General features: G+C 47.1%; 1 protein-coding gene across 5 annotated transcripts in view; it reads left to right on the top strand.

Moving 5' to 3' along the window:
- The window catches only part of MYLK (myosin light chain kinase), a 247,120-nt gene that overhangs the window by 88,544 nt on the left and 130,876 nt on the right, over positions 1-27,700 (top strand). For all 5 annotated transcript variants that reach the window (XM_084802385.1, XM_084802386.1, XM_084802387.1 and 2 more), the window contains exon 3: positions 19,049-19,256. In XM_084802385.1, the coding sequence (XP_084658511.1) occupies positions 19,049-19,256 (208 nt within the window). The remainder of the gene's footprint in view (positions 1-19,048; positions 19,257-27,700) is intronic.

The raw sequence follows: 27,700 nt of genomic DNA, 5'->3' as shown, positions 1-27,700 counted from the left end.
TGTATTTATTTATTTATTTGTATGTTTGTTTTACTTATACATTTCTACAGTGCTAGGGATTGAACCCAGGGGCCTTTGCGTGTACCGGGCAAGAATTCTGCCACTGGGACTGGAGAGATAGCTCAGCATTAAGAGCACCTACTGCTCTTGTAGAGGGCCCAAACTTGGTTCCCCACCACCCACATGGCAGCCCACAATGGCCCATATGTAACCCTAACTCTAGGGAGCATGGCACCTTTTTTTAACCTCTGAGGGTTCCTGCACACACATAGTGCACATATATACAGTGAGGCACAAAGACATCAAATAAATAAATAAGAATTCTGCCACTGAGATACATGCATCTCCAGCCCCCTTTATAGCATTTTTAAAAAAGGAACTGGAACATCTACAGTTTGGTACCCACAGAGCCCCTTGGAACCAAGCCCCTCAGTGTACAATAGCTATACTGAGAGAGGCCCTAGGGGGCACGGAGTCCCAAGACTCCATTCTTGCCTGTGTTGTGTTGATGCTGCTTGGGACAGGTACTGAAATGAAGGTGCCTGGCTGCCCCTTCACGGAACTGGAGAAGAACTCACAGAGAAGGTGGCCTCCATCCTAAGCCTTTCTAGGAGCTAGTAATTTATTCAATTACAAAGTAAGGGCGTGGTGCTTAGCAGCACTCTCAAAGAATAACCCCTGGGGAACAGTGGTAACAGACCTTGCCAAAAGACTAGGCAGTCTTGGCCTTGCTTGTTGATGCTTAGAGATTTCTTCCCTGTGATTCTGTTCAACTCCCCTACATGGTGGTGGGCTATGGTGGAATAATATGGTGACTAAGTGGTATACCTGAATTTGGTACAAATTGCTTGACTTTAAAAAGACTTTACGTATTTTTTTTTATACCTATAAAATCAGCACTGACTGACAGAGCTGGTAAGGAGGAAGTGAAATGCTGTGTGCAGTGTGGCTTTCATGGGATCTCCCAGCCCTCCATCTTTGTGCGGCAGGGGGAAGACCGGGTTGGCCTTTTCAGACCTTTGCTCCATTCTCCTCTGACCCGCCGAAGCCTGTAACCTTGGCCTGACCTTTTGCTCAGGAGGTACTTGAGGAAAACTGAGAAGTGACAGGAAAAACGTTTCTTGTGCAGTTCATGAGTTAAGAGAATATTACTTAATTGTGGGTTTGATGGAAAACATTATGTGAGGTTGGTGCAGATCTTTCCAGAGATCTGCCAGCAACCTCAGAAGTGGAGCCTTATTGAAAACAGCTGGGAGAGGCTGGCGCCCAACCTCTCAGCTCTCTCCATGCCCCAGAGCTGTCTCGCTCGGCCGACAGAGCTCAGCTAGAACTCTGCCAAGGGGCCTGGCAGCTTTGGCTGGAAATGCGTGGTGGTTCTCTGCTCAGCTTCAGGCTCCAGCTCAGAACCCAAGAGCATCAGGCCAGGCCATGTGTGTTTCTCACAGGGGTTGGGGCTAACCTCTCCTTGTGTCCATGCAGGTCCAACTAACTAAGAGCAGAATCTCTGAGCAGGTGTCAGGCCATCTACCTGATGCCTGATGCTGTAGTGTCCTGTTAAGTCCTCTCAGCTGCACTGCTGGGCACCAGCTAGAGAATGTGGACACTGCCAATGCTCAGCTGTCATGTTGTCTCTTGTGAAGCCACACGCTCCTCTGGAGAGGCCCTTCCACCAGGCCTGTGAGGCGCTGCCGCACTAAAGCACATTTAGATCTGTCCAGCTGGTCACCAGCCATGCCCATCTCAGCTGAATTTCCTTAACGACAAGCATAATGTACTGACTGCTCCGTTTGTCTGCCTTTCTGAGGGGACATGTAGTCACCACAAATCTGTTTTAATTTACTCTCTAAAAACGTTTTCCTCGTAAGTGTGTATAATTTGACTTCCAGTAAGTTGCATTTTTAAATTTTTTTGGCAAGCATTCATAAAAGTAAAGTGTTTTTTTAAACAAAGTTTGAATGTAGAATTTATAGAAAACAACCAATCCACTTAGAAATGAGAGTATTTTATCTTATTTTCATTATTATTTTATGTGCACAGGTGCCAACATGGATATCTGTGCTTGGTTTCTTTGGAGGCTAGAAGAGGGCACCAGCAGGTTGTGAGCTACCATGTGGATGCTGTGAACTGAGCCTGCATCCTCTGAAAGAACAGCCAGTCCCCTTAACTGTTGAGCAGTCTTTTTTAGTCCCAACATCATTTTAAATAAAAAGTCAAATGATAGATATTAAGTAACTATAATTTTTTAAAGGTGTATTTTTTGTTACTACTTAAAGGATACTTAGATTCCCTAAAATTCTTTCTGATAATCTCTTCAAATCTCTTTATTTTTATTTTATGTGCATGAGTGTTTTGCCTGTGTAATACATGAGTACAATGCCCTCTGATGCTAGAAGAGGCCATCAGAGCCCCCGCCGTGTGGGTTGAACCTCGTTCCTCCAGAAGAGCATCCAGTGCTCTTAACCACTGAGCCATTTCTCCAGCCCCAAGATAATTTTTAATAATGGCATATTTAGTTTTTGTTGTCTATATTATTTCCAATACGCTATATTTTTTACACTTAGATTATCTTTCATTTGATTTTATTTTTCAGTTAGATGGTCCTTACGTACCCCCAGCTGGCTGTGAATTCACAGTCCTCCTGTGTTAGGTCCATAGTGCTGGAATTGTAGCTGTGGACCGCTACACCCAGCAGACATTAGATTCCTGATAAATATTTGATCTTTTAAGTAAATGAAAACAAACAACATTTATTGTCATGGGCATTGGGGATCACCCAGGGGAAATCTCACAAGCTGAATCACTGATTCTTAGCAAGTCTGTTGACAGACATTTCCCAGTAGCTAAGGAAGCCTTATAAGGTCAGCACTGCTGTGTTAATTTCATAGGCAAGAAAGACGAGGCTCAAGCAATTGTCTTCCATCCAACAAAGTTTGCCAGACCTTTTTTAAAAAAATTATGAATTAGTTATTGCTTTTCTGGTCTTGGAAATAGAAAATAGGCAAACCCAGACAGACCATTCAAAGAAAACACATGTAAGATTGAGAAGTGAGGGTCACACCACTGACCTGGAACTGGTAGACATGAGATTTTCAAGTGCACCTCTGGCAGCATAATTTTGAAAGAAGTAAACACTTTTCTGGAAAAATAGATTCCTCTAAAATTGGGGAGACAGGAATCTGAGGCATGACGGGACCTGTAGAACAGATGGGAAAACAAGCCCTGGTCAAGTGCTGGGGAGCGAGTCTGTGGTGGCATTCACAGAAGCCTTCAAGGAACATGCCGTCTCAAGCTGTGCAGTGCAGACGATTTTTGTAGCAGAATTGGATTGTCTCCTCCATGATCCCTCTCACCCTATGCGGTCAGCCCTGTCGCCTTCTTGGAATATTAAGATTTGGTTTGTAAGACGTTTTTAGGGCTACAATAGCTTCTTGTGTGGCCAGCTTGGTAGGAATGCTCCGGAGATGAGCTCTACCATCTTGCAATTGCTCTGCATGTTTGACCACCATCTTCCTTCCGAGATGTGGTGGGCCCATGCTTCTGTCCTTTGGCACTGTGCTGTGTGTGGACTTCCATACCATAGCCTGTTGTAGAGCCCAGACTATTGTATCCTCCTTTGGGTGTCTTAGTCCGGGCTGAGGCTGCCTGCTTCCACCAGCTACTCTTTATGGGCACTCAGTTTCTGTTGAGCACAGGCGAGGCTCTGACTGGGTGCTGAGCAGTGCCGTGCCCTTTCAGAAGGCGAGCCCTTCATCTTACAGACGTTTGGCATATGCACCGGAAGTGTTTTATCAGAAGAGGCACGTGTTGTTGTTGTTTGGGCACTGAGTTCTGTTGGTTCAGTTTAAGGTTTAATGATGTCTAGAGCTCAGTCCTTTTCTTTTCTTTCTTTCTTTCTTTCTTTCTTTCTTTCTTTTTTGTTGTTGTTGTTTTTATTTTTTTTTTGTTTTTTGAGACAGGGTCCCTCTGTTAGCCTTAGTTGTCCTGGACTCGCTTTGTAGGCCAGGCTGGCCTCGAACTCACAGCGATTCACCTGCCTCTGCCTCCCGAGTGCTGGGATTAAAGGCGTGCATCACCACGCCCAGTTGACCTCCGTCCTTTTCACATGAACTATGCCTGGTCCATGGTGTAGAACGTCTACAAGATTCTTTCTTCCCTAATTAGTACCTTGACTCTGAAGGACACATTTTGCTCTTAGTAGTGTACTAACTGTAGTCTTATGAACAGCCTTATAGTCTTCATTCACATAATAAATAGTGGTAATAAATATATTAATAATAAACTCAAATTAATCAACAAAGTGATTAAAGCATAAATACAGAATCATAGAACCTGCCAGAGAATCTATATTGTTATTAAAAATGTGTGAAATGTGTGTTGGTAGCTTGGCACAATGGCACATGCTTGCAATCCTAACTGCAGGGGACTCAAGAGAAGGTTTCCATGAGGCCACGACTTTGAGACACCAGCCTGGGCAAATAGGGAGAGACACCCACACCCACACACACACAAGCCTCTCCACTTTTTTCTTTTGGAGAGAAAGTCATATATGTATACAATGTATACAATGAGCTGTGATCATATCTACCTCTCATTTCTCCTTCCACTCCCCTTTCTCTTAAAAAAGACTTCTTACCCTCTATGCCTGAAATGATACCGGGAATTGGGGGTTTCTGTTCTCTCTTTTATTCTTTCCCCCTCCTTGTCTTCTCCCCGCCCCCTTTGAGATTGTCTCACTTTGTAGCCTAGACCTGCCTCAGTCTGTGAGTACCAGGACTACAGGTGCAAGCCGCCGCAGCTAGGTCACCAGTGTCTTGATGGGCAGCGTCTTCTTCCCACATGTGACCACAGCCCCCATGCTCTGAAACAGGCAGGATTTGTTAGCTGCGCATTCAGATGAATTCCATGCCACAAAGAGGTCACTGAAGGAGAAACTCTGAGGCAATGAGAGTACAGAAGTGTGACCTGGTTTGGGAAATCAACACAGGTATTTTTGCAGTGACACCTAAGCCGTAATACATAGATCAGAGAGTGAGGCATCCGCCAACCATCTGCTCAGTCTAGCCAGGATTTAATGGCTCTGCTGGGCACTGGGAGAACTTTAAAATGGGTGTGATGCCTGATCGCCTCCTTTAAATAACCCAGTCTTGTATTGAGTTGTGTCCAGTGTACCTGAAGTAAACAAAAGCATAACCTGTGTGGCTGGCATATGTGTTTTCATCTCAGATGGTCACAGCCATTCCTGTTTTCAAAAAACAAAAACCACAAAACTCTCATGCTTCCAGTAAAATCATCCAAATATCCTTCCTTGGTTCCAGTGTTTTGATGTTGAAACATTTTTAAGTCCAGCCCCTTCTTGCACCTGGAGGTAGCCCATAAATCTCTCATCAAATAATATGCCCTGTTGGTTTCTTTTTAATGGAAAATATGGTCCTGTGCTTGCTGTAAGCAGATGAATATGGCGGTGATGTCATGGTGATTCATTGATCTGGATTTCCTAGGCCAGGCCTGATTTAAAGCAGTCTCCACTATGATCGATGCACACTGTTTTCAAAGATGTGATTACTATTGGGAATGGTGTGCCTGCTGAAGGCTAGGGAGAGGGGAGGATGTCAAGACATCTCAAGAGAGTGGTGGTTCACCCCTTTAATCCCAGCACTCGAGAGGCAGAGGCAGGCAGATCCTGCCATATCCGTGTGAGTTCAAGGCCAGCCTGGTGTATAGAACTAGTTCCAGGACAGCCAGGGTTATAGAGGGAGAGAAGGGGATGGAGGGAGAGAGAGTGGGGGGACGGAGGGGGGAATGTGTGATGGGCACCGTGATAGTTTGAATGAGACGTTGTCCAGAGGCTCACACATTTAAGCACTCAATCCCTGGTTGGTGGCCCTGATTAGAGAGATTGTGGGGAGATGCAGCCTTGCTGGAGCAAGTCCATCACTGGGAAGTGGGCTTTGAGAGACTGAAGCCACACTCTACATCCAGCTTGCCTTCTGCTTCGTGTTTGCTGTTGAAGGTAAGCCCCCTCAGCCTCCTGCTCTGTTGCCATGCTGCTCCTGCCATGCTGGACTCTACTCCTCTGGAACCATTAGCCCAAATAAACTCTTTATTCCATGGGTTGCTTTTGTCACAGTGTTTGATCACAACAAAAGAAAAGTCACTAGTACAGGCATCTCTAAATTGCTCCCTTGCTTCACCTAGCTTTCTTTGGCTCTAGATTATCCATCTTATATCTCAACAGTGTAAGGCAAACATGTTTCAGAAGGACAGTATTAAGAGGAGAGATCTGATGCATACCATATAGATGCAAACATATGTACACCTATGAGTCCTTTTGTGGGTGTTAGGGGTCTTAGCTAAAGAAGAGGATTGATTGTCATTTGGGTCCTTGCTCACTGAGTGCTCCAGGAACCCAGTGGAACAGTCAAAATGGAGAATTTTGTCTTCACCATCACCTTCGTGCATGGCTTGCATATTCCCTCGGTGGGGTAGGCCTTGCAGGTGCAGCAAACTCAGGTCCAAGGAAATTGAGAGTAATGGCAGCATTGGGATTTTCCTCTGTGTCTGGAAAAGGGAAGAAGTGAATCAGCCTTGGAAATAGAACCATGGCCTAGACCCAATGCTAAACTTCTATGACAGAAATGGGTCTGGAAAAGCTGTGCCACTGTGGGAAAGAGGCTTTAGGGCCCTGGGTGTGCCAGTCCTCCTAGGCCACAGGGTAACTTGGCTCCTCTTAGCTCCTGGAGCGGAAATCCCTCCTTTGATGATGTTGCAGTGGGCACTGCCCTGAGTGATATGGCTATGGGGAAGCTGTTGCTAGGATACAGATTTAGTTAGCCTTGTAAGGGCCTAGGGTTCTTTGAGAAGCCAAAGGGCAAAATGGTGGCTGCCTAAAGTGCTTTAAAAGTGGCTCCCTGGGGCACAGCAGTAAGTTTGTACATCAGCCCAGGCTGCCTGCAAATTCACTATCATGCCAAGGGATGACCTTGAACTCCCAATCCTCCTGCGCCCATCTCATGTAAGCTGAGATCATAGGCATGCACCACCACTCCTGGTTTATGCAGTGCCGGGGACTGAACCTAGGATTTCATGCTTGCTACACCCCTAGCCATGGAGCAGCAATATCTTTAGCAACAGAAAATGTAAACTAAGCCACCTTCTCTAACGTCTCCGGTGTCCCACCTCAGGGACCCTTCTTCCTTACAAATTGCTTCCTTCTACTAATTTTCAATCATTCCTCAGTGGAACTGGTCCCTCAACCCTTGTTCCTCTTCTCAGCTCCTCCGGCTGGAGGTAACTATCACGTGTTTCATTTTTGTTTATTTGTGATACTAGGGGGAAATCCAGGGCCCTAACCAGGCTGAGCATGTCCTTGTACCCATGAGCAACCTCTCGCCATATATTTGTTTTCAATGTCCTGTTAGGACTCCAGAACACCTGCTCCTAGAACTCCCTAAGAAGGGTGGCCCAAGCCCTCACTTAAATGGAAGCCACACATGTCTGCAGAATCCCCAATCCAGGGTAGGAAGCGACCCTGGAGGCATTTACTTTCTTACAGGTCCCTAAGACCAGAATGGGAAGACAGAAACCTAGCCACTTGCAAGCTGCCTCTGAGTCTGCCCCGTTTGAGCAGAGACCCTTTGGGAATGAGCTGCAGGGCTCTTGCCGTAGAATGCCCTCACACTGCTCTTGTAGCATCATGGGGGAACTGCCTGGTTTAAAGAGTCTCTCAACCAGCCATTGGTTGGTCAAGACAAAGCCAGGTTCCCCTGATCCTGCGCCCAAATTTCTGGCAGGGTGGGGGGGTGGCAGGAAGGCCTTCTATACCGTGCCTGTCACTGCCGATGGTAGGGCTGACTCTGGGGACGGTGATGCTCCGAGCCAGCTCCCCGGGCCCAGCCCCCACAGTCCTCCCTGAGGATCACATAGTTGAAAGGGACATTGGCAGGAGGGCAGAAAGGAAAGTTTGAGTTTTGTTTTTCTCTAAATAACTGGGCAGCTTTTCCCTCCGGTTTTTTTTTTCCCCCAGATGCTTCTTCAGAAAAGATTTCAATGGCTTGGACTGAGAAGCCTAAATCTGCTTTAAATGAGTGCCTGGAACTAGGCCTCACCCCTTTGGTGTCCCCAGTATGCCACCAACAAACTGAGAGAACCACCCCAGTCGCCTGCTCACAATAGGACCTCATTGGAGAGTTGCTGGAATTTGTTTCTTGTCTCTTTCCTGGGTCCCCCGGGCCTTGCCCTAAAATCCCCGAACAATAGCTTGTGAGGGGCCTGTGCCTGTGGAACCGTGGTGGTAAGAGAAATAACTGAGGCAGAAGTAGCTGAGGAGGAGGAGGCTCAACTGAAGCTGCTTGTGGAGAGCAGGTTGCAAAAGTAGGGGAAGCCATGGGCTCCTCCGAGGCTGGGCTGGTACTGCCCTGAGTCCATCAGGTCAGGGTTTACCAGTCACCTTCCCAGGGGAGGGCTCCTGAGTGCCTTACGTGAGGTGGGCAGAGCAGTGAGGAGCCAATTGTCACCTTCTACAAACTTGAATGCAGTTTCTCCAGAAGAAACCTCAGCTTCTCCCGAAACCTTAGCTTCTCCTGAAGCCTCAGCCTCCACGTCTGGCCCTGTGGGTCCTGCTCCCAGGCACTGTGTCAGACAGCAGCCTGAGGGTTACTATTTAGCGCCCAGCTACCCTTCTCTGAACCTCCCTGGCCCCACCTCCACCCTCAGGAAGCTCCTGTGACATGTTCTCCAGGCTTCTGGAACAACACTAATTGCACAAGGTGTACCAGAGTCCCTTCCAGAAAAGTCTTGTGCAGCAGGAAGAGATTGAGAGAGGGAGCGGGAGAGAGAGAGAGAGAGAGAGAGAGAGAGAGAGAGAGAGAGAGAGAGAGAGAGAGAGAGCGCGCAGGGAGAGAGCGAGAGCTGGGAGAGAGGAGAGGGCAGAGAAAAAGGCAGGGTTGGGCACAGTGAGAAGTCACTCGGAAGTTTTAAAAATACAAAAGTGATTTGGGTCTAGTTTAAATAATACTAGATGCATTGTAATATTTGGCCGAAGTGACACCGTTCGTGGGGTGTTGGAACCGTACAGTCTAGGTTCTTTTACTCTGCCAGTTAAGGCATGAAGGCAGGAAAAATCTGAAGCGCCACAGGTGGCAGCGGGAAACCTCAGGCGCCACAGACGGAATCAGCAGTTGAAGGGAGGCACTTATTGGGGGTGAGGAAACACACATGCAGCACCCAGAAAAAAAAATAACCTCTGCAAAGCTGAGGGGGCCACTCGGGAAAATACCATCTCTTCTCCAGACCTGGGGGCTTTAAAACTCCGGAAGGGTTTTCCTTCATAATTTAGAGTTGGTCAGTTTGAAGAAAGCTAGGATGGTTGACGGGCCCAGAGTGCATGACAAATCCTTAGCAGGCCATGAACTTCTTGGGCCAGTCCATTAGCAGGAGTCTGCTGGTGGGAGACAAAAGGCTCCAAGGCCTTTTTGTTTTGTTTTGTTTTGTTTTGTCTTGTTTTAAGCTCCCAGGCGTTTAAAGCTGGCCATCTTGGAAGTCCGCCACCTTTATTGCCTAGCTATGGCCCCTCTCCCCATCTGTCTGTATCAGGGTGTCTGTCTAGCATCTGGTCCTATCACCATCACACCTGGCCTGGGCTGTTTTGCTGTCTGTAGATGGATGTGTACATAGCCTAGAGCTTAGAACTTACAGTTTTAGCCACTTCAGTCACCTAAATACAGTCTGTTAGAAGACAGTGTCAGATCCCTGGAACCGGAGTTACAGACAGTCGTGAGCTGCAGTATCTACACTGGGAACGCACAGGTCCTCTGTAAGAGCAATAGTGCTCTGAACCACTGAGCCGTCTCCCCAAGTCACGTGCCCCCAGATCTACTGGTTGAAGGGTGACAGCCTTTGTGTAGCTTGGAGAGAGAAGCTCTCTGCTCCACCCATCCCTTTTGCCAGTAAAGTATGTCCCTTTCTCTGGGCCTACCATGACTGGGTAGAAACTTGTTACCCCAGCCTCGTTACCTCAGGTACTTCCTTTCCAACCCTTGTCTGTGGCCTTTCAAATCCCAGGCTGCGTTAGTCAGGGAGGCAGAAATTCAAGAGACACTCCCTGTCTCAAAACTGCATGTGGCATTCCAGGAAGGCCAGTGATGGTGTGGAAAAATGGCAGATTGGATATGGTATTTGCCTTGCCATTGCTACATAAAAGTAATGATCACTTTTCAAGTTTAGTTTCATTGTTGAGATAAAAATAAAAGCCAGCTCGCTCAGAACAGAAGGTGCTCTTAGTTCAAGTGTTAGGTTTTTTGCCTAACTCAGAGTGCAAACCCGAGTACTGAGGCACACCCTCCCAATAAATAAATGTAAAAAGAAAATCAGAGACTAACAAGATGGCTAAGCAGGTAAAATGCTTGCTGACAAGCCTGACATTCTGAGTTCAAACCCCAGGACGCCACATGGTAGAAGAAAAGAACTGACTGACCACCACTCACAGGCTGTGGTGTGTGTACAGCCACACACATATGCACACACAAGATTTTTTTAAAATGAGTTCTCTAAGTTGTTTATAAAAATGTGAGTTGTAACTGGCATGGTGGTTTATGCCTTTAATCTCAGAGGGAGGTAGAGTCAGGTGGATCTTTGTGAGTTTTAGGTCAGTCTGGTCTGTGTATCAAGGCCAAGGCTATTGAGACAGGCTGTGGCATATACAGCAACCCCATCTTTGAAAAATAAAAAAGAATATGAGTGTTGTACATGTGGCATACTTAACCTCATTATTCATTAGCAAATATAGTTTGATATTATTAAAACTCCAGAATCATGTATGAATTCTAAGATAACTTATAACGAATTATTGACATTGAAGAAGAGAGTGAATGTAAAATTTTGGAATCTGTTAATGAGATGTGCATGTGCCATCTGATTTGACTGTACCCTTTTCCGTGGAAGTGGATCTCAGCGGCTTATAGATGGGTAGCCTGAGGGCGCTGAAAGCTAAGCTGCTTGCCCACAGCCTGGCAGCTGGTGATCTGCGCAGCCAGAATCTACACACCAGGCTTCAGGTCACACCGCAGTCTAGTGGGTCCAATTCTGGAGCCTCCATGTCTTCCTGAATTAGTAGGGTTTCTTGTTTATGGGTGGTGGAAACCAGTCCCAGAGTGGTTAAGCAGAGAAGATGTACTGCTTTATGTAACTGAGCAGATCCAAAGCCACCAAAGCTCTGCCCAGCGGTGTTCATCACTGTATAGGCGAGCTCTCATATTTCCACTTGGTTCCCCCTTATGGCAGGAAAGGGAGAGGAAGGGGGGGGGAGGGAGGAAGCGCTTCAGATGGTTCCAGGGTTAAGTCTTGTCAGTTTTGGTCTCCTAAGATTCAGAAGTGGAACGGCAGGGAAGAATACAAACTGGCTGGCTTTGATTCTATGCATGCCCAATGTTTGTATGCCCAGTGTTTACATGCCCAAAGTTTATATGCCCAATGTTTGAAAGCAAGCATTCTGGCCAGAGCCAGCTCACAGATTGGCCTCTCCTCCAGACTCCTGTGCAGTGGGGATAGAAAATTCCCCTAAGAAAGGACATGCCGGAAAGGTGGGCAGAAGAGCCGAGTAAATCATAGCTATACCACACCAAAGCACTGGTTTCTTCAGTGTCTGCGGTGCCGCTTGCTTCTTTCTGGTATTTTCTATGACTGAGAACCTCTCTCAAATTGGTAGCAGGAGCTGGAGGACCACCGCAGAACTCTGACGTCCTGGGCCTGCCTTGTCAGCTAAAGACAGAACCATCAGAGCCCCGTGGCAACAGGAAGTAAGGCCAGAGCCACAGTTCACGTGGGAGTGTTCTTCCCAGACACTCCCAAAGGGGCTGAAGTTCAGTCAGGATATATTTGTTATATGAAAAGCAGAACTTAGAGGGAATTAAGGATTACCAGTGTGGGGGATCTCCTGTATGGTTCACTGCCTGTACCTTTGTTGGGCATTTCCAAGGATTTAGATGTATCATTAAATGAAAATTTGAAAGTTAGGCTTTTTGACAGAAAAACAAATGGATTTTTCTTTTCTTTTAAGGGTCTAAAGGGACTGCAATGTGGCCGAAGGACGCTTACCTATATGTTGCCTTGGCTTGTCAGAAAGAGAAAAGGGAAGGTATGATGGCACGTGCACTCAGCACTCAGCACTCAGGAGGCAGAGGCAGGCAGATCTCTGAGTTCCAGGCCAGCCTGTCCTACAGAGTGAGTTCCAGAGGACTACACAGAGGAAGAGAAAGGAGTCCTTAGACTTGCAAGTTCAAAAACAACCTAGGAAATAGAAGTGGCAAGGTATAGGGGCTTGCAGCGTGTGCCCCTGGAGATGCGCTTGGCACCCACTGATCCGGGTAAACGGAGTGTTGGCTTCTGACGGTGCAGTTCACGGCAGCCCTTTCATCCTCTGCTCTCCCCAGTTGGGGTGGGGATGAAAGAAGCCACAGTGGAAGGCTTCCTAATTGCTGTTGTCAGCGGCTATGATCTCTTCCTGATGCATTCTGCTGGTTCATCTGGGGCTTTGGACTGCAAGGGGATTATCCTAAGGCTTAATTAAGCACCCGCCTGTCGGGTGGATGCCAGCTGCTGACACAGACTGGGCCCTGAAGCTTGGTCATGCGTTGGCCATGGCTTTAGCCTTCCCCCTTCACTCCTCACCCTCCTAATATACCCACAAGGTTAGATTCACGGTATCCATTTCGTAGGGAGGTGATGCTTGTTACCTGGGAGCTTGTGCCACCAAGAACAGTCTCCAACCAATTCTCCAGCACCATTGCCTTTCCCTACTACACTTTCTTTATAAGTCAGGATCTTACCACATAGGCCAGGTCGGCTACAGACCTGTGATCTTCTTGCCTCAGTCTCCTCAGTGCTGGAGTTGGAGGCGTGGAACACCATGCCCGGCTTTATTTCCTGTCCTCCGGTTATCACCAGCTCTGTTCTAGCCTTTGGCCACAGGATGCTTCATGTATTATAAACACGGGTGCTTGGACCTGGTGGCACAGACATGCAATCCTAGTTACTCAGGAGGCCGGGTCAGGAAGAGTGCGGGTTCAAGGCCTGCTTAGGCTACAGAGTGAGTTCAAGGACCGTCTTGGCAATTAAGTGAGACCTTGCTTTTAAAAAAAAAAGAAGAAGAAGAAGTAAAGCGATTGCTGCTGGAGCTAGGGATGGATGCCTTGTAAGAGGAGAAGTTGAGAGCACAGAGCCACAGGGCAGTAGCCACATTGGTTCTGTCAGCCTGGGGAACATTCCCATGGAAAAGGCTCCCTGTGTGGCTCAACCTCTGGCCTCAGCCTTCTCCAGCACACATCAATCACCTCCTACTGATCCTCCAAGCGAGTCTGACTCACTGCTCCTCTTTTGTTTGTTTGTTTGTTTATTTGTATATGCATCTTCTTGGTCCCCAGCATCCCACCAGGCCGTCTGTTTCTCTTTGGCCAGTGTTCAGTCCTGGCTCTCCTCCTTTTGGCCTCCCTCCATCCCAGATGTGGGCAAAACCTCGGTTCTTTCGTCTTGTCTAGTCCTGGCTGACAGTCAGGCTGCTGCAGCTGTGCCCTGCAGCTGTATGGGCTTGCAGAGTATGCACAGGGCTGGGCCCTGCCAGGAGCAGAAGACCCACAAAGGCTCATTCATCATCTTTGCAAAACCATTCCCTTTTCTTGCTTTGCATCAAGTCCAAAAGAAGGCAGATGTGTGGCTTGGAGTCTGGGAGGGTCTACGCAGTGAGCAACATTGTCACTGCTCTGGTTCAGGCCGGGAAGGTCTGCCCTAGGCAATGAGGAATGGGTTGAGAGCTCTCAAGATGTTAAAAGAAATCTGAAAGTCTGATGTCCTGGAGAACGGTCCTTTTTAGTCGCTGAGGGAACTCCAAGATTGGACTAGGTCTGAACAGTGACAAGTTGGGGTAGCACTGTCCAGTCCAGCAGCTGTTGTCTCCTCAACAAGCCCCACTCTCAGGAGCCCCATTTTCTTTAAAGGCCTTCTGAGGCCATAACAGTTTCTGAGGACATTTTATGGAGCCAGAGCACAGTCTTTCTATTTAAAATTATTATAGGGATTATGACAGCAATATCTTCATTTTTATGACAGTTGTTGGCCATGCCCCTGATTTATTTGATACCGGGCTTCTGTTCAAGAACACAACCTCCAATTAAGTGTGGTTACTGTGGCAAAAATATGATTCTCCTCAAAATGACCCTCTTTGGGGCCGGTTCCAAAAACTCATTATGGTGAAAAGTGAGGGCAGCCTCTTTGCATTCACGAACATTCCTCCTGTGGTCACTTGCTTTTCCCATATGAGGAATTAGAGGGCAGCAAGGCTGTGGGTTGGGCCCAGAGGAAAATGGAGGTGAGAGGAAAGAACCTCCTCCAAGAACTAAGTGGGTCACCACTTAAAACCACGCTTAGAGACAGTCGAAGCCCTCAAGGCCTAAAGAGGAATCTTCTCTTCCGTGATAAGAAGGAATCACAGCCCAGAAAGACCAGGGAGGCTGGCCAGCCCCAGGCACTGAGGCCTTTACTGTCACACTGTTCTCTCTCCCACTCTAACTATCCTAGGATGCCATGAGTCCACGTAGCTCCCATCCTGTCTTACTCTGAATACAAGGAGCTAACCCATGGCTCCCTTCTTGCATGATCAACCTTTTGTGAACCTTTTGGAGTTTGGGGGGTTTATAAAATAACTGAAAATCAGACATTGCTTTAAGAGTTGGAGGGTCTGTTGGAGACAGACACTCGTCACCATTTTGGATTATATGAAGCTTGTTTTAAGTGAGCAATTTAAAGTGAGGTCTGAAGACAACTTCTGAAACCGGAGACCGGAACTGTGGTCCTACATGTGCCACTCCATCTCCCATGTGGGGGTGCCTGGGAAACCCGCTCTCTAGTGTTACACTTGCACCATGGCTGCCATCAAGGTCCCTACCACAGGGTAGCTGATTTCCTGGGAAGACATAAAGCCAAGGCACCATATAGGCATAAAAGAGGGCACCACCAACAAACCAAAGTATGATCCCACCAAGTCCAACGTGGAGAACCAATGAGTGTATTGCTTACTTGAAGAGAGTGGGTAAGGAATTATTCACACGAGTGTGCATGGCCCTAAAGCAGTCTCACCACCACAAAATATCACATCAGCATGAGTGAAGGCTTTCTCATACCTGCATGGATGCAGTCCCCTTCGGTTAACCTTTGACGGTCTATGTACTCTCACAAGGCCATGTGCAATTAGGGTAGAATTACATACTGATTGCTCAGTAAGGAGTAATCTCTGGTGAGGGTCTAGTGACCCCGTTCCCTCTTTCTTTGAAGGGAATATCACCAATAAATAAGGCGGACCTCGGGCATCTCTTGCAGTTGGTCACAGAAGTCTGTGGAGATGGAGATGACGGCTGTGATGCTCGGAGGACAGCATCCTACAACAGCAGCCCAGCCTGAGATCCCTCCCTCATTGTGCCTCGAGGCAAGTGAGAGTCTCCGTGTAGACGTTCTCTGAGAAATAGATGTCTGTGGGCTTTCGCCATCCTCTGGACGATACTGGCCATAAAAATCCCAACTGTAGCTTATCCCAAGAACGTGAATCAAGTCTTCCCATCCCTTCTACTTGGGCCCCAGCATAGTGGATGGGCAGTGGCCAAAGGGATGCCCTTAAACTGAGCAGAGTTTACTCATGTCAGGGAGTGCTTGGTGGACTTCTTTCATGCTGGCAGGACACATGTTCACATTGCAGGCCATTCAGACCTTGGGACTGAGCAAGGTCGCAGAGGTCCCGCCTTTGCTCCAGATCCAGGAGCTGTGTATGAAAGTCTCGTTTGTACATTCCGGTATTTAGAAATTTCTGAATATTTATTCTAATAAGGCATTTCAAAGTAGCTTAGGACTATGTGTAGACAACGAGGAGAAAAGAGAAAAAGACCGAGGGATCGTGTCCCTGAGTTCTGGACCGCTCTCAGTGTCCCCAGTTAATCATTGATGCCCCCAGCGGCCTGCTGCAGGGGGCCAGCGTGCACACTGCTGGAATGCCTGGAAGCCTTAAGTGCTGTTAATGATTCATCTCCCCACAGTTGCAGGGCTGAGCCCCTTCGCTCTGAAGCTGACAGGAAGCCTGGCATCATCTCCAGGAGGGTGGGTGATCTCTGCCTGACAGAGATCAAAAGAAGATTCACAGGGTTTGGAATTCTCACATGACGAGCCCCATAAGAACTTCCTTGCTTGTTCTCTGAAAACATGAGGAGACTGTTTTTTGTTTGTTTGTTTTTTGACAAACAGGGTTTCTCTTGTAGTCCTGGCTGTTCTGGACTCACTATGTAGACCAGGCTGGCCTCAAACTCACAACAGTCCACCTGCCTCTGGCTCCCCAGTTCTGGGATTAAAGGTGTGTGCCACCAAACCCAGCCTTGTTTTGTTTTTTGTTTTATGAGGGGACTTGCTGTCTGATGCTTCCTCATGTGAGTATTTGTGGCAGAATGAAGGTTATATGATGACAAGATTTTCTATGGGGTCATGATGTGAGCCATCTTCAAACACACGATGATTATTTGTGTAGCTCTTTCATTTCAAATAGTGAACGGGTGGCCATGTGGCCATGAGAGACACGTGAATGAAAGGAGCACTTTACATTTTCTTCGGTTTAACAAAGACTAAGTGTGTGACATTTACCAAAATATCACGAGTGGACAGTTAACTAAAAAGACAAAGGGAGAGTCCTATAACCACACTCCCCCAGAGAGACACCGTCATGGTTGGCTTTGTATAACAATGGTGAGGGTTCGTATACCCAGGTGGATGTGGTCACCTGCACCCCGTCAACCTAAGGTAGGAAACAGTTGCTGCAGTGAGACTGCTGTGGCCTCATTGCTGACATGTTTTGGAGGAGACAGCTTAAGAACTGAGGCCTGTCCTCATGGTTGATCCATCTCTGTCATGGTTTGTAATTTAGATTTTTTATAGGAAGGAGCTTTTTTTGTTTGTTTGTAGGAATTACAAATAAGGAAGGATAGTGACTTGGGGTTTGGGGTGTTTCTTTTCCACTGCAGCCAGACTCTACATGAGCAGGGCTGGGAAGGCAGGTCTTATAAGATTTATAAACTGCTGCTGAAGGGATGGTTGTATGAATCGATCAAAGGATTGTTGGCTTCGTGCTTTTTACCTGGGAGTCAAAGCTTCCTTCCTTAGGAACAAAAATCCACATCCTAGATACTCAGATTTGGGTGTGAAGATGGGGGGGGGGGACACCAGAAGAGCTGAAGAGAAGAGATGTAGCCACATACAGACAGCCATGAGGTTGGGGAGGATCCTCGGTATCAGAAAAAGAAAAAGACAACTATTGCTGCTGAAACAGTGCTCCCCTCCTTTACTGTGCTTAGGGAAGCAACTGTATGTGGATGCCCAGGAGTTCAAACAGAGGTTACCACTCATGCATATGTCATCACAACCTGACCTTGCAAAGAGAGATTGTGTGTGTGTGTGTGTGTGTGTGTGTGTGTGTGTGTGTGTGTGTGTGTGTGTGTTGGGGGTGTGTTAAACTGCAAATTTTAGTTCCATTTCACCTGAAACCACCCCTTCTTGCCTTGAAACGGTTATATGGATAAAAGCTGTCCCTACAATATTTTGTAACAAAAGTAGCTTCCTTCTAAGGAGGCTTCCAAGCTGTCATTGTGTGTTTTCCAGTGAAGAAGTTACCCAGTTCTAGGTCCTCACTGAAATGGGTGAGCTGGGTTAAGCACTGGTCCTTCTACAGTAAGTCCAGTCTGAGGGGACCATTGAGTTTCAAATGCCCAGAATTTTCTTATATGAAACTCAAACAGAATTTTAAAACATTTATTTTTCTGTCTCTCTGTCTCTGTCTCTGTCTCTGTCTGTCTGTCTGTCTGTCTGTCTGTCCGTCTCTCTCTCTCTCTCTCTCTCTCTCTCTCTCTCTCTCTCTCTCTCTGTGTGTGTGTGTGTGTGTGTGTGTATGTGTGTGTGTGTGTGTGTGTGTGACATGCATGTGTGTGTGCAGATGCCTGAGGAGTCAAGAAGAGGGCCGTGGATCCCCTGAGGCTGGAGTTATAGGTGGTTATGAGCTTCCTGGCATTATGGGAGAGACCTCCAGACATGGCTGGGACCCAAACCTGTGTCCTCTATGACATAAAAATGCCTGCTTTTTAACTTCTGAGCCATGTTTCTAGTGCCTCAAAAGGAATTCTTAGATTAGAGTTTATCTCCTGATTTCTGTCTCCCTTATGAGCTGTACCATCTGATTATGGTGCTCTGAGGCTTGGACAAGTCAGGTGCTTAGCAACATACTTAGCAGGTGACACTCATAGACACTCATAACTTTTGCTAGAGGCAGAGAGCTGGTACAGAACTGTCCTGGAAAGGCCAGCTGAGGCACTTGTAGGGGGACATCTTTCATAATAGCCACAGGTAAGTGTAGAGAGAAGCAGGTTGGAATTCATCTTAGTGATTTGTTGCCAAAATATAAAAATTTGACTTTCCTAAAATGTAATTAGTAATTGGCTGTTGTTTTATTTGCTTGTTTGTTTTTGTCTTTCAAGATAGAGTTTCTCTTGTAGTCCTGGCTGTCCTGGACTGGCTTTGTAGATCAGGCTGGCCTCAAACTGACAGAGATCCACCTGCCTCTGCCTCCCCGAGTGCTGGGATTAAAGGCGAGCGCCACCACGCCTGGCTGTAATTAGTATAGTTTAATGTTGAGGGTTTGGGTGTTTGTTTTGTCTTTGGTGGAGAGGGATTCATACAGGGTCTCACATAGCCCATGGGTGAGCTTGCTGTGTAGCTGGAGGTCTCACCTTGAGCCCCTAACCTTTCTGTGTCCACATCCCAAGTGCTATAAATTACAAGTGTGTGTCACAGTGCTCACATGATTATTTCTTTTCTCTTTTCTTTCTTTCTTTCTTTCTTTCTTTCTTTCTTTCTTTCTTTCTTTCTTTCATGTCCTTGAAACCCAGTGTGTAATGGGTAGAAACTGTGAACTCTAAACCCTAGGGCACATAGTGAGCATGTATGAAACAGAAGCCCTTACAATTTTTTTTTCTTGTAGGTCCGAGGCTACCCAGAGCCCCAGGTGACATGGCACAGAAACGGACAAACCATCACCAATGGAGGCCGCTTCCTGCTGGACTGTGGAGTGCGAGGGACTTTCAGCCTTATGATTCACACTGTCTGTGAGGAGGACAACGGGAAATATACCTGTGAAGCTAGCAACGGCAGTGGTGCCCGCCAGGTGACAGTGGAGCTGACCGTAGAAGGTGAGTCCCATGGGGCACTGCGGTGGAAGCTGAGCTGCCAGTTCTAGGGTCTCCTGCTGCATGTCAGCCATCTCTCAAAGATGGAGGGACTTAGAAGAGAAGCCACACCCAGTCTGGAGCTTTGGACTGTCAAGATACATGCTGCAGCCTTTCTGTGACTCACATCACACCAAGACTAAAACAGACCCCTAGTGGTGACCTTACAAACGGACGCCTGACCCATCTTTCACTCTCCTTACCTGTCACCTCACCGTGGCCAAGCCTTGCTCTCACTTGACAAGACCTCAGGATTTCACCCTGTCACTTGCCCAAACAAGAACTCTTGCCCTGATCCTTCACCTAGCTTGCACTCACGTTCCTCAGGCCTCTGTTCAAACGTCCCCAATTTAGAGAACCCCCTTTACTGTCCGCCCCCCCCCCAGCTTTCAACCCTCCTTTTTCTAAATTCCCTAACACTTTCTCTTTAGGCCTTGACACCCTCTCACCACCCATTATACAATCTGAGACACAGGGCTGCCATCTTGTCTATTACTATTTTCTTCAGCATCTGGAACATTCTCTGCACAGGTCCATACCAAATGTTTGGGGGAATGAACAGACAGAATTTATCATCACTAGCATCACTATGAAGATTAGTGTTCATTATAAGGAATATGTAACTTAGAAAAAAGTACGTCTATTAATTAATGCTGGTCAGTTGTCTTCCCCCCACTTCTGTGACTGAAATAATTTCTGCTAACTTAAAAGCGTCTGGAGGAAACATTTGACTATAAATAATCCTGAGGTTTGTCACTGGTGCGCCTTCCTGGCAGGCTGAAACTGCTCTGCTGGGTTGAGCATTCCATATCAGGCCACTGGCAGAGACTCAGTGTCTGATTCTGGGAGGACAAAGGGGTTTGCCAGGCCCTCATATGTAAGACATGCTTCCTCCAAACCCTTCTAGGCCTTTCTGGGAGCTGAGAAGTGAGGCAGCTGAGCTTGCTCTTTTGTTTGTCTGTTTGTTTGTTTGTTTGTTCTGAAGACTGTTCTCCTAATCTCATTTACAGCAGACACTGTGTGAGCAATATAGATAGGTTAAGGTAGCCTTGGAAGGTTCTAGAAGGGATGAGTGCACCTGGGCCAGTGGCCATTCCTTGGCCTCTTTTCTCTGTTTCCCCACACAAGTTCCACTGAGCAGAGCACACATAGTTTGGATGCTTTCCTTAAATTCTTTAACTGAATGACTCAGTCATTCTAATGACCTTCAGGTTGCTGGGGTAGAGGCATTCCAGACAGAGAGTGGCTTCCGGTCAGAGTCTCAGGATAAACTTGTCAAGAGCCATTTCTGTTCTGTGCTGTCCCTATACTAACTGATCACAAAGCCTCAACTTTGAATATTGAGGCCCTTGAACAAAAATTACCCTATTCGCTTTCTTTTCTGGTTTCCTGTTTGGAGCCAGGGGTGGAGAAATGCTGAGTTATGAGTCACAGTCCAAAGTCCTGATCCCAACTTTTGCCAACATGGCGTGTGACCTGAAACCTCTGAACCTTGGCTTCTGCCGAAAACGGATGTGGATTCCAAGCTTTGCAGTTTGAGTTAGCCCTTATTTTCTACGATTCATATTAAGGAAGTCTGGGGTGTGTTGGGAGCATAGGGGAATTTTATAAAACTGACACAATCAGTTATGATGGCACATTCCTTTATTCTTAGCACTCAAGAGGCAGACACAGATCTGAGTTCAAAGCCAGCTGCTCTACATAAAACTGCGATAACGGCCAGGCATGGTGGCACTCGCCTTTAATCCTAGCACTCAGGAGGCAGAGGCAGGCGGATCACTGTGAGGCCAGCCTGGTCTACAAAGCAAGTCTAGGACAGCTAAGGCTACATAGGGAAACTCTGTCTTTAAAAAAAAAAAAACCAACTGAGTTAATGTATGAACCTTCTTTATGGTTCTTACTGTTCAGGAAGTTGGATCTGCTAGCTCAATACCGTGAGAACATTTCCAGGTCATGATAGGAAGAGAGAGGCAAGGAGGGGAGACAATTACAGTAGAGCAAGACAGGCCTCATGTACCTCCTCTTTGGGTGGGTTTTAATTGGGATCAATTAGCCCAGTCACTTAAGCTTCTATCTCTAATGGGAGAGTGGTCTCAAAGCAGCAACCTATCTCTGTGTGAATGGGCCTGCGTGCATCCCAGCTCCACATCAGAAGCCTGGTTGACCTAATGCATTTGGGGCCACACCAAGCCCCATAGGTCTAGAAGGATTCACTCGTGAACCCCCTACCATGAAGAAATTGTCAACCCTGACAGGCTAGCCTTGACATTCAAAAGTGACTCTAGCAGCCCACTGTGCCGCCCTCCTACCCCCCCACCCCCCGCCCGCAACTGTGTGCTGTGCTTCCCTGGACAGGACAAATGTTTGGCTGACAGGTGGAGGAGGCGGTGTTGTGTAGTGAGCAGAAAGTCAAATGCTTTGGTTGAGTTTTAGCTCTACCGATTCCTAAGTATGCGCAAGTGATCTTTCTGCCCCTTGTGTCTTACTTCTTTTCCTTTAAGGTAGGGCGCATCACACAGAGTGGTGTAAGGATCAGCGTAGCCCCTGGCCATCAGGAAGCAGTGCCCCGTGATTATCTGGGCTGCGGCTAACATCCTTAGAGTCCTTACAGAGGGAAGCCTATGTAAAAGAAAGCTTCCTTGCCTGACTTCCAGTTTGGCAATTAAAGCCAAGGAGCCCAGGAACAGGTGCCTAGTGATAGGACCACAGTTAGTTACCCAAGGACCACACAGTTACCCGTGCCCCACACAGGGAAGCGGCCATGCTCTAAACACCTCTAGGCTATTGAAGTTCAGGGTTAGAGCAAGGAAGCTTATTCTGAGGGAGCTTCCTCCTGTCCTAGTACAGGGGCCACCGGCTGCCCTCCAGCATCACCATCCAGGACTGACATGGCATGGGCCGCACACGTGATGTTAGGTTTGCTAGGGCCACATTCTTGAAGCTAGGTGAGATTAATTTTAATAAGATATTTTATGTAACTCAGTAGTCCAAACTGCTATTGTTTCAGCGTATAATCAGCATAAACATGAAAAGCAATGTTGGCTTGAGTCTCAGAAGGCCTTTGAATTTGAGGGATCAGAGAGTCACTTCTGATAGTACATCGTATGCTTAGGAGTTCAATTTGGCTAAACTGCAGGCCCAGAAGAGACACGAACTTAACAGTCGTTCTCACGAGTGCTGCAGGATGGGTTGGTGCAAACGTATGCCCACATGCCTCCCCGGGGACTCCTGTTAACGCACCACGTTGATTGGACTGATCTGGTACAGGACCTGAATATCTGAAGTCCAGCCAGCCTCAGACGTCACCCCGCCACTGCTCCACAGGCCATAGTTGGGAGAATTCCACTCAGATGAAGGAGATTCAGCTTAGAATCAGACACACAAGAGCACACCTGTAGACCCAGCATGTGGGAGACAAAGGCAGGAGAATTATGCTCAAGGCTAGCCTGAGCTACATACCAAGATCCTATCTCAAAAGCAAAGATCACCTGCCAGGCTTCTGGAAGCGTCAGCTGACTTGGAGCAGTCTGCCCCACACTGTCTTTCTCCAGCCAGGCCTCCTGGCCATTGGGCATCCCTGACCCCTGCTACTTCCAAGGCTGCTGCTCTGCACATCCATGAAACTGCTGTCCTGCAGATCATGGATGCTGACCATGAGAGAGGAACAGAGGGCCATTCTAAAGACCACCTAGATTGTGAGGCAAAGTGGGGATTGGCCCTGGTGACTGCTGGCCCAGCCCCAGGGGCACAACACTCTTGGGTGATTTTGAATTTATGCCCCTGGGCTGTCTTGTCAAGGAACTGTCAGACCACTTTTATCCTCACGCTGGACTGGGCTCACGACAGTCTATATTTTACACGTCTGCATGTCTTGGCTGAGTTCTAATAAGTTTTGTTATTCTTTTAAGATGTCTGCTGTGTTCTCTTTGTCACTTTCCCCCTCTGTCTAACTTCTGAAATGTCTATTTATATATTTCTCAATTATATCTTTATAATCACTTTCTAATCTGTCAGACTCCAGAGTGGATTTGTGGGGGGTGGGGGGTGATTGGTTTTTTGAGACAGGGTTTCTCTATGTAGCCTTGGCTGTCCTGGACTCACTCTGTAGACCAGGCTGGCCTCAAACTCAGAGAGAACCTCCTGCCTCTGTCTCCTAGTGCTGGGATTACAGGTGTGAACCACCACACCTGGCTCTGGACTTTGTTTCTTTAAGGGGTATTGTCCTATTCTTTTTTTAACCCAGGCAGAATCTGGAATGCTCTTGAATTTGTGTCCTTCCCTCCCTCATTAAAGTTAACAACATGGCTGTGTTGTGATGAGGATTTTGCTTTCTGCCTCAGTGACCGCTTGTTGTGCAGAGGTTCTGTATCGAGACTGCCCTGCCAGGAGCCTACACAGTACACAGCAGAATTCTCACGCTCTTCTTGGAGGGGGACTTCTAAGTCTCCTTTACTTGGATTCTTTCCCAGGTTCATTTCATCTTCCTCTCCTATTCTTCCATCTTCCCTCCAGAATACAGCTCACCCCACCTCACCCCTGCAGCAGCCTAACTTTGACTGAAGAGCTCCCGGAAACATCAGCTGGCTCGGAGCAGCCTGCCCCGCTGTCTTCTTCAGCCTCCTGGCCGTCCTTTCCCTAGCCTGCCTTTCCCTGCATCCCTGACCCTGTAGTACTGAGGTACTGAGGCTGCTGCCATCTGCACATCCATGTACAGAGTACTTGCTGTGTACTTTTATTTTTCTTAAGTGTGCGTGTGCACTTACACATGCACACAATGAGTGCAGTGCTCAAGAAGCCACAAGAGTTCCCATATCAGATTCGCTAGCGTTATAGTTAAAGGTGCTAAGCCACTTGATGTGGGTGGTGGGAAGCTCTGCAAGATTAATATGTGTGCTCTCAGGCACGGAGCCATCTGCTCAGTCCCAAGCTTCCTCTCTTCTCCCTCCCTGCCTCCCTCTTTAGTCCTCATCTCTTTCTCTCATCTCACCTTGGTGTTTCCTAGACTTAGGTTTTTCCCAGTTGCTCACAGCCCTATCTGTTCTTCCATTCATTATGTAATGTTGAAAATGTGGACTTTGTAATGGCATGAGAAGCAAGAGAACTCCCCTCAAGACACTGACTTTCATCATCATCATCATCATCATCATCAACATCATCATAATTATATATGGGACTTTTATTAGATTGGCTTGTGGGATGCAACTCAGGTAGTCCAGCAGTGACAGTCTAACTCACGCAGTAAAGGAAAGGCCAAGAATTCAGTACCTGTTCAGTCCACGAGGCCGATGTCTCAACAGTCCCAATCTGATGCTGGCGTCCCTGCAGGGTTCTGAGGGCTGCTTGTCTTCAGTCTCTGTTGGAATCCCAAAGAAGCTGGTTCTGACACTGGCAAGGGAGTGCTACAGCAACAGAACAGATGAACTTTACTGTGGGAGTAGAGGAAAGTAGGCAAAAAGAAAGTTTCCTCCTTCCGTGTCCTTTTATCCCGGCTGCCATTAGAAGATGTTGCCCAGAAATAGGGCGGGACTTCCTGCTTCAAAAAATCTAATTAAGAAAATCCCTCACAGGTCTGCCTGGCAGCTCAGTGTCAGTTGATTCAAGATGCAGTCAAGCTGACAACCAGGGCTAGTTGTCCCAGTTTCCTTCTTTTTTTTTTTTTTCAAGTGTTTTAGTAGTCTTTGATAGACCATCCTATCTCAAGATCCACACCCAAATGAGTTGCTTATTGATGCAATGAATTGCTCTAGGTTTCTGCTTAAAATGCCTTCCCACATGCTGTCTTTGCCAGCAGATGGCCCCAACCTGACGCCTGCAAAGGAGATGACTGTAAAATGGCTAATATCACATCACACCAAAAGATTGGTGACTCAGATTAGATAAACATCATCTCTGATGGCTTCCTGGTAAATCGGTGAGATTAGCGCTTCATGACTTAGGTATGCAAGAGGCTGCTTGCCCCTGGCCTCCACGTTCCTTGGAAGGTCACAACAGACAACTCTGGAGAAGTAAACTAAGATGGAGGCTTGGCCCCTAGAAGATGACTCTAAGAGAAATTTTATCTTCTTTCTGTTAAATATCTACAGTTTCTCTGCAGAGCAGTTGTGGAGACTTAAGAAATCACTTGCTGGGGCTGGAGAGGAGGCTCAGGGGTTAAGAGCACTGGCGGTTCCTCCAGAGAATCAGAGATTGATTCCCAGCACCTACATGGAGGTTTCAAACTATGTGCAACTCCAGTTCCAGGGAGCTCTGCCACCCTCTTCTGGTCTCCTAAGGCACTGCACACACAGGCATGCAGGCAAAACATCTGTTCACATAAAATAATAATAATGTAAAATTCTTGTTTAATGAAATCACTTGTATAAACTATTTAGCTAGTCCACCTTCCAGTACAAAACCCCATGCAGCTACTCTTTGAACTCCATGAATGACTAGGAAACAGTTTTTCTTCTAAGAGGTGTTTTTTTTTTCCCCAATCCCCTGAGGAAGGGTTGTTCAGTGTATCAATTTCTTGGGGCCTCAGACAGAACCCTTGAAACGTCTAGCCCCGTAGGTGACCTTTGGCCTCCAAGGAGGCATGTGTCCACTAGTGAGCATCACAGTGTAGGAATGGTGTGTGTGTGTGTTCCAGCGAGAGTGAACTGCGAACAGGCAGAGAGCACAGCATGAGCAGTTGTGTGGGGAAGAGCTCTGCTTACACCACAACCGGAATCCCTTGGCAGAGGCACTTTAATATTTAAAGATTTATTTATTTATTATTATGTGTACGGTGCTCTGCCTGCCTGTACACCTGCAGGCCAGAAGAGGGCGCCATATCACATTACAGATGGTTGTGAGCCACCATGTGGTTGCTGGGGACCTTTGGAAGAACAGTCAGTCAGTGCTCTTAACCTCTGAGCCATCTCTCCAGCCCCCCCCCCCTAATATTTATACTTAAGACATGCACGGGACCACGAAGACTGTTAGAACCGACAGGTGACAGTCCATAGCTTCTTAGAAAGTGGGGCATCTGGGCAACCCCGTTCATTCCCAAATGCTCCCTGTCAGGCGTCACCAGATCCTGCTATGTCATCTCCTACACAGTTATTTCCTTTCCATTGCCAGTGCCACCATCTGGGCCCCGGTTCCCAGTGGTCTCCCTCTTTATCTTGTCCTCACTCCAGTGTCCACGCCACTGTTTAAAATACCCATTAAAAACGCACGGCAGATTTTATCACCCCCTCCCCCTTGCATCCTTCCATGACACGTGCTGTCAGCAAGGCCCTGTGGGTGTGACTTGGCTCTTGTTTGTGTCTCCAGCTCAGAGACCTTCAAATTCCCGCCCCTCCCAAAAATAATAATAATAATAAGTGCCGAGGCCACATCTCTTCACCTTCAGTCCAGAAATCCTGCTCTTTTGACCTCAGCGGCTGTCCCTTGTCACCCTTGGGAGCCGGTTAGGTGCCCTCCCAAGCTCTCAGCAGCAGTCTACAGGAGAAAGGTAGGCTGCTTCGAAGAGAACAGAGAGGCAATATTGCTGCAAGGACATCCACGTAGAGCAACTCCCCACCCTCTAGTATCGTGCGGCACCCCCACCTTCCTTTTGCAGGTATCAAGTCTGATCAGCTGTAGATCAAACCCCAGCCATTTCTCCAGCACTAAAGCTGCTGGCTCCAAGCAGGAACAGCACCGCATCCCCTAGGGGAGAGGGCGTGGCGTTCACATGGCTCCTGGTCTTTTCCCAGTGGTCCAGGAAGCTTGTGGGCAGTTAGTGGGAAAGTACTAGGAATACAGTGTGTGCTTCACGGCAAGGATCGTCCCTCCTTCCTTACAGTCTTGCTAGAACAATACTCCAGACACACGTAAGCCAGTGGTTCTGTGGCCTCCAGTAACACCCAGGATATTTTTTTCTTTTTTCTTTTGGTTTTTTGAGACAAGGTTTCTCTGTGTAGATTTGGCTGTCCTGGACTCACTTTGTAGACCAGGCTGGCCTCGAACTCACAGTGATTCTCCTGCCTCTGCCTCCCAAGTGCTGGGATTAAAGGCGTGCGCCATCACCACCCGGCTTCACCCAGGATATTTTAAGTTGTGAAAACTAGCTAAATAATTTTAAGAAATGGCTTCTATGTAGAGAGAAGCCTGGAAGTTATAGCTTAAAAATTATTACATAATTTATTTTGTGCACATTTTCTACTAAGTGAAATACAGTCATGTACACATGTACATATAAGTACCATACTTATATATGCTTACATACATCACATGTAGATCTGAGGAGCACTGACAGAGCTAGAACCAAGTAGTATTATATCATATTATATTATATTATATTATATTGTATTATATTATATTATATTATATTATATTATATTATATTATATTATATTATATTATGGAGACATGTGAAATATGTATGTCTCATTAGGTTTTTT

The sequence above is a fragment of the Acomys minous genome (assembly GCF_964271855.1).
Source record: "Acomys minous genome assembly, chromosome: 11".
Lineage (NCBI taxonomy): Eukaryota > Metazoa > Chordata > Mammalia > Rodentia > Muridae > Acomys > Acomys minous.
The sequence above is the reverse complement of the archived record's forward strand: the minus strand, read 5'-3'. Positions and strand labels throughout refer to the sequence as shown.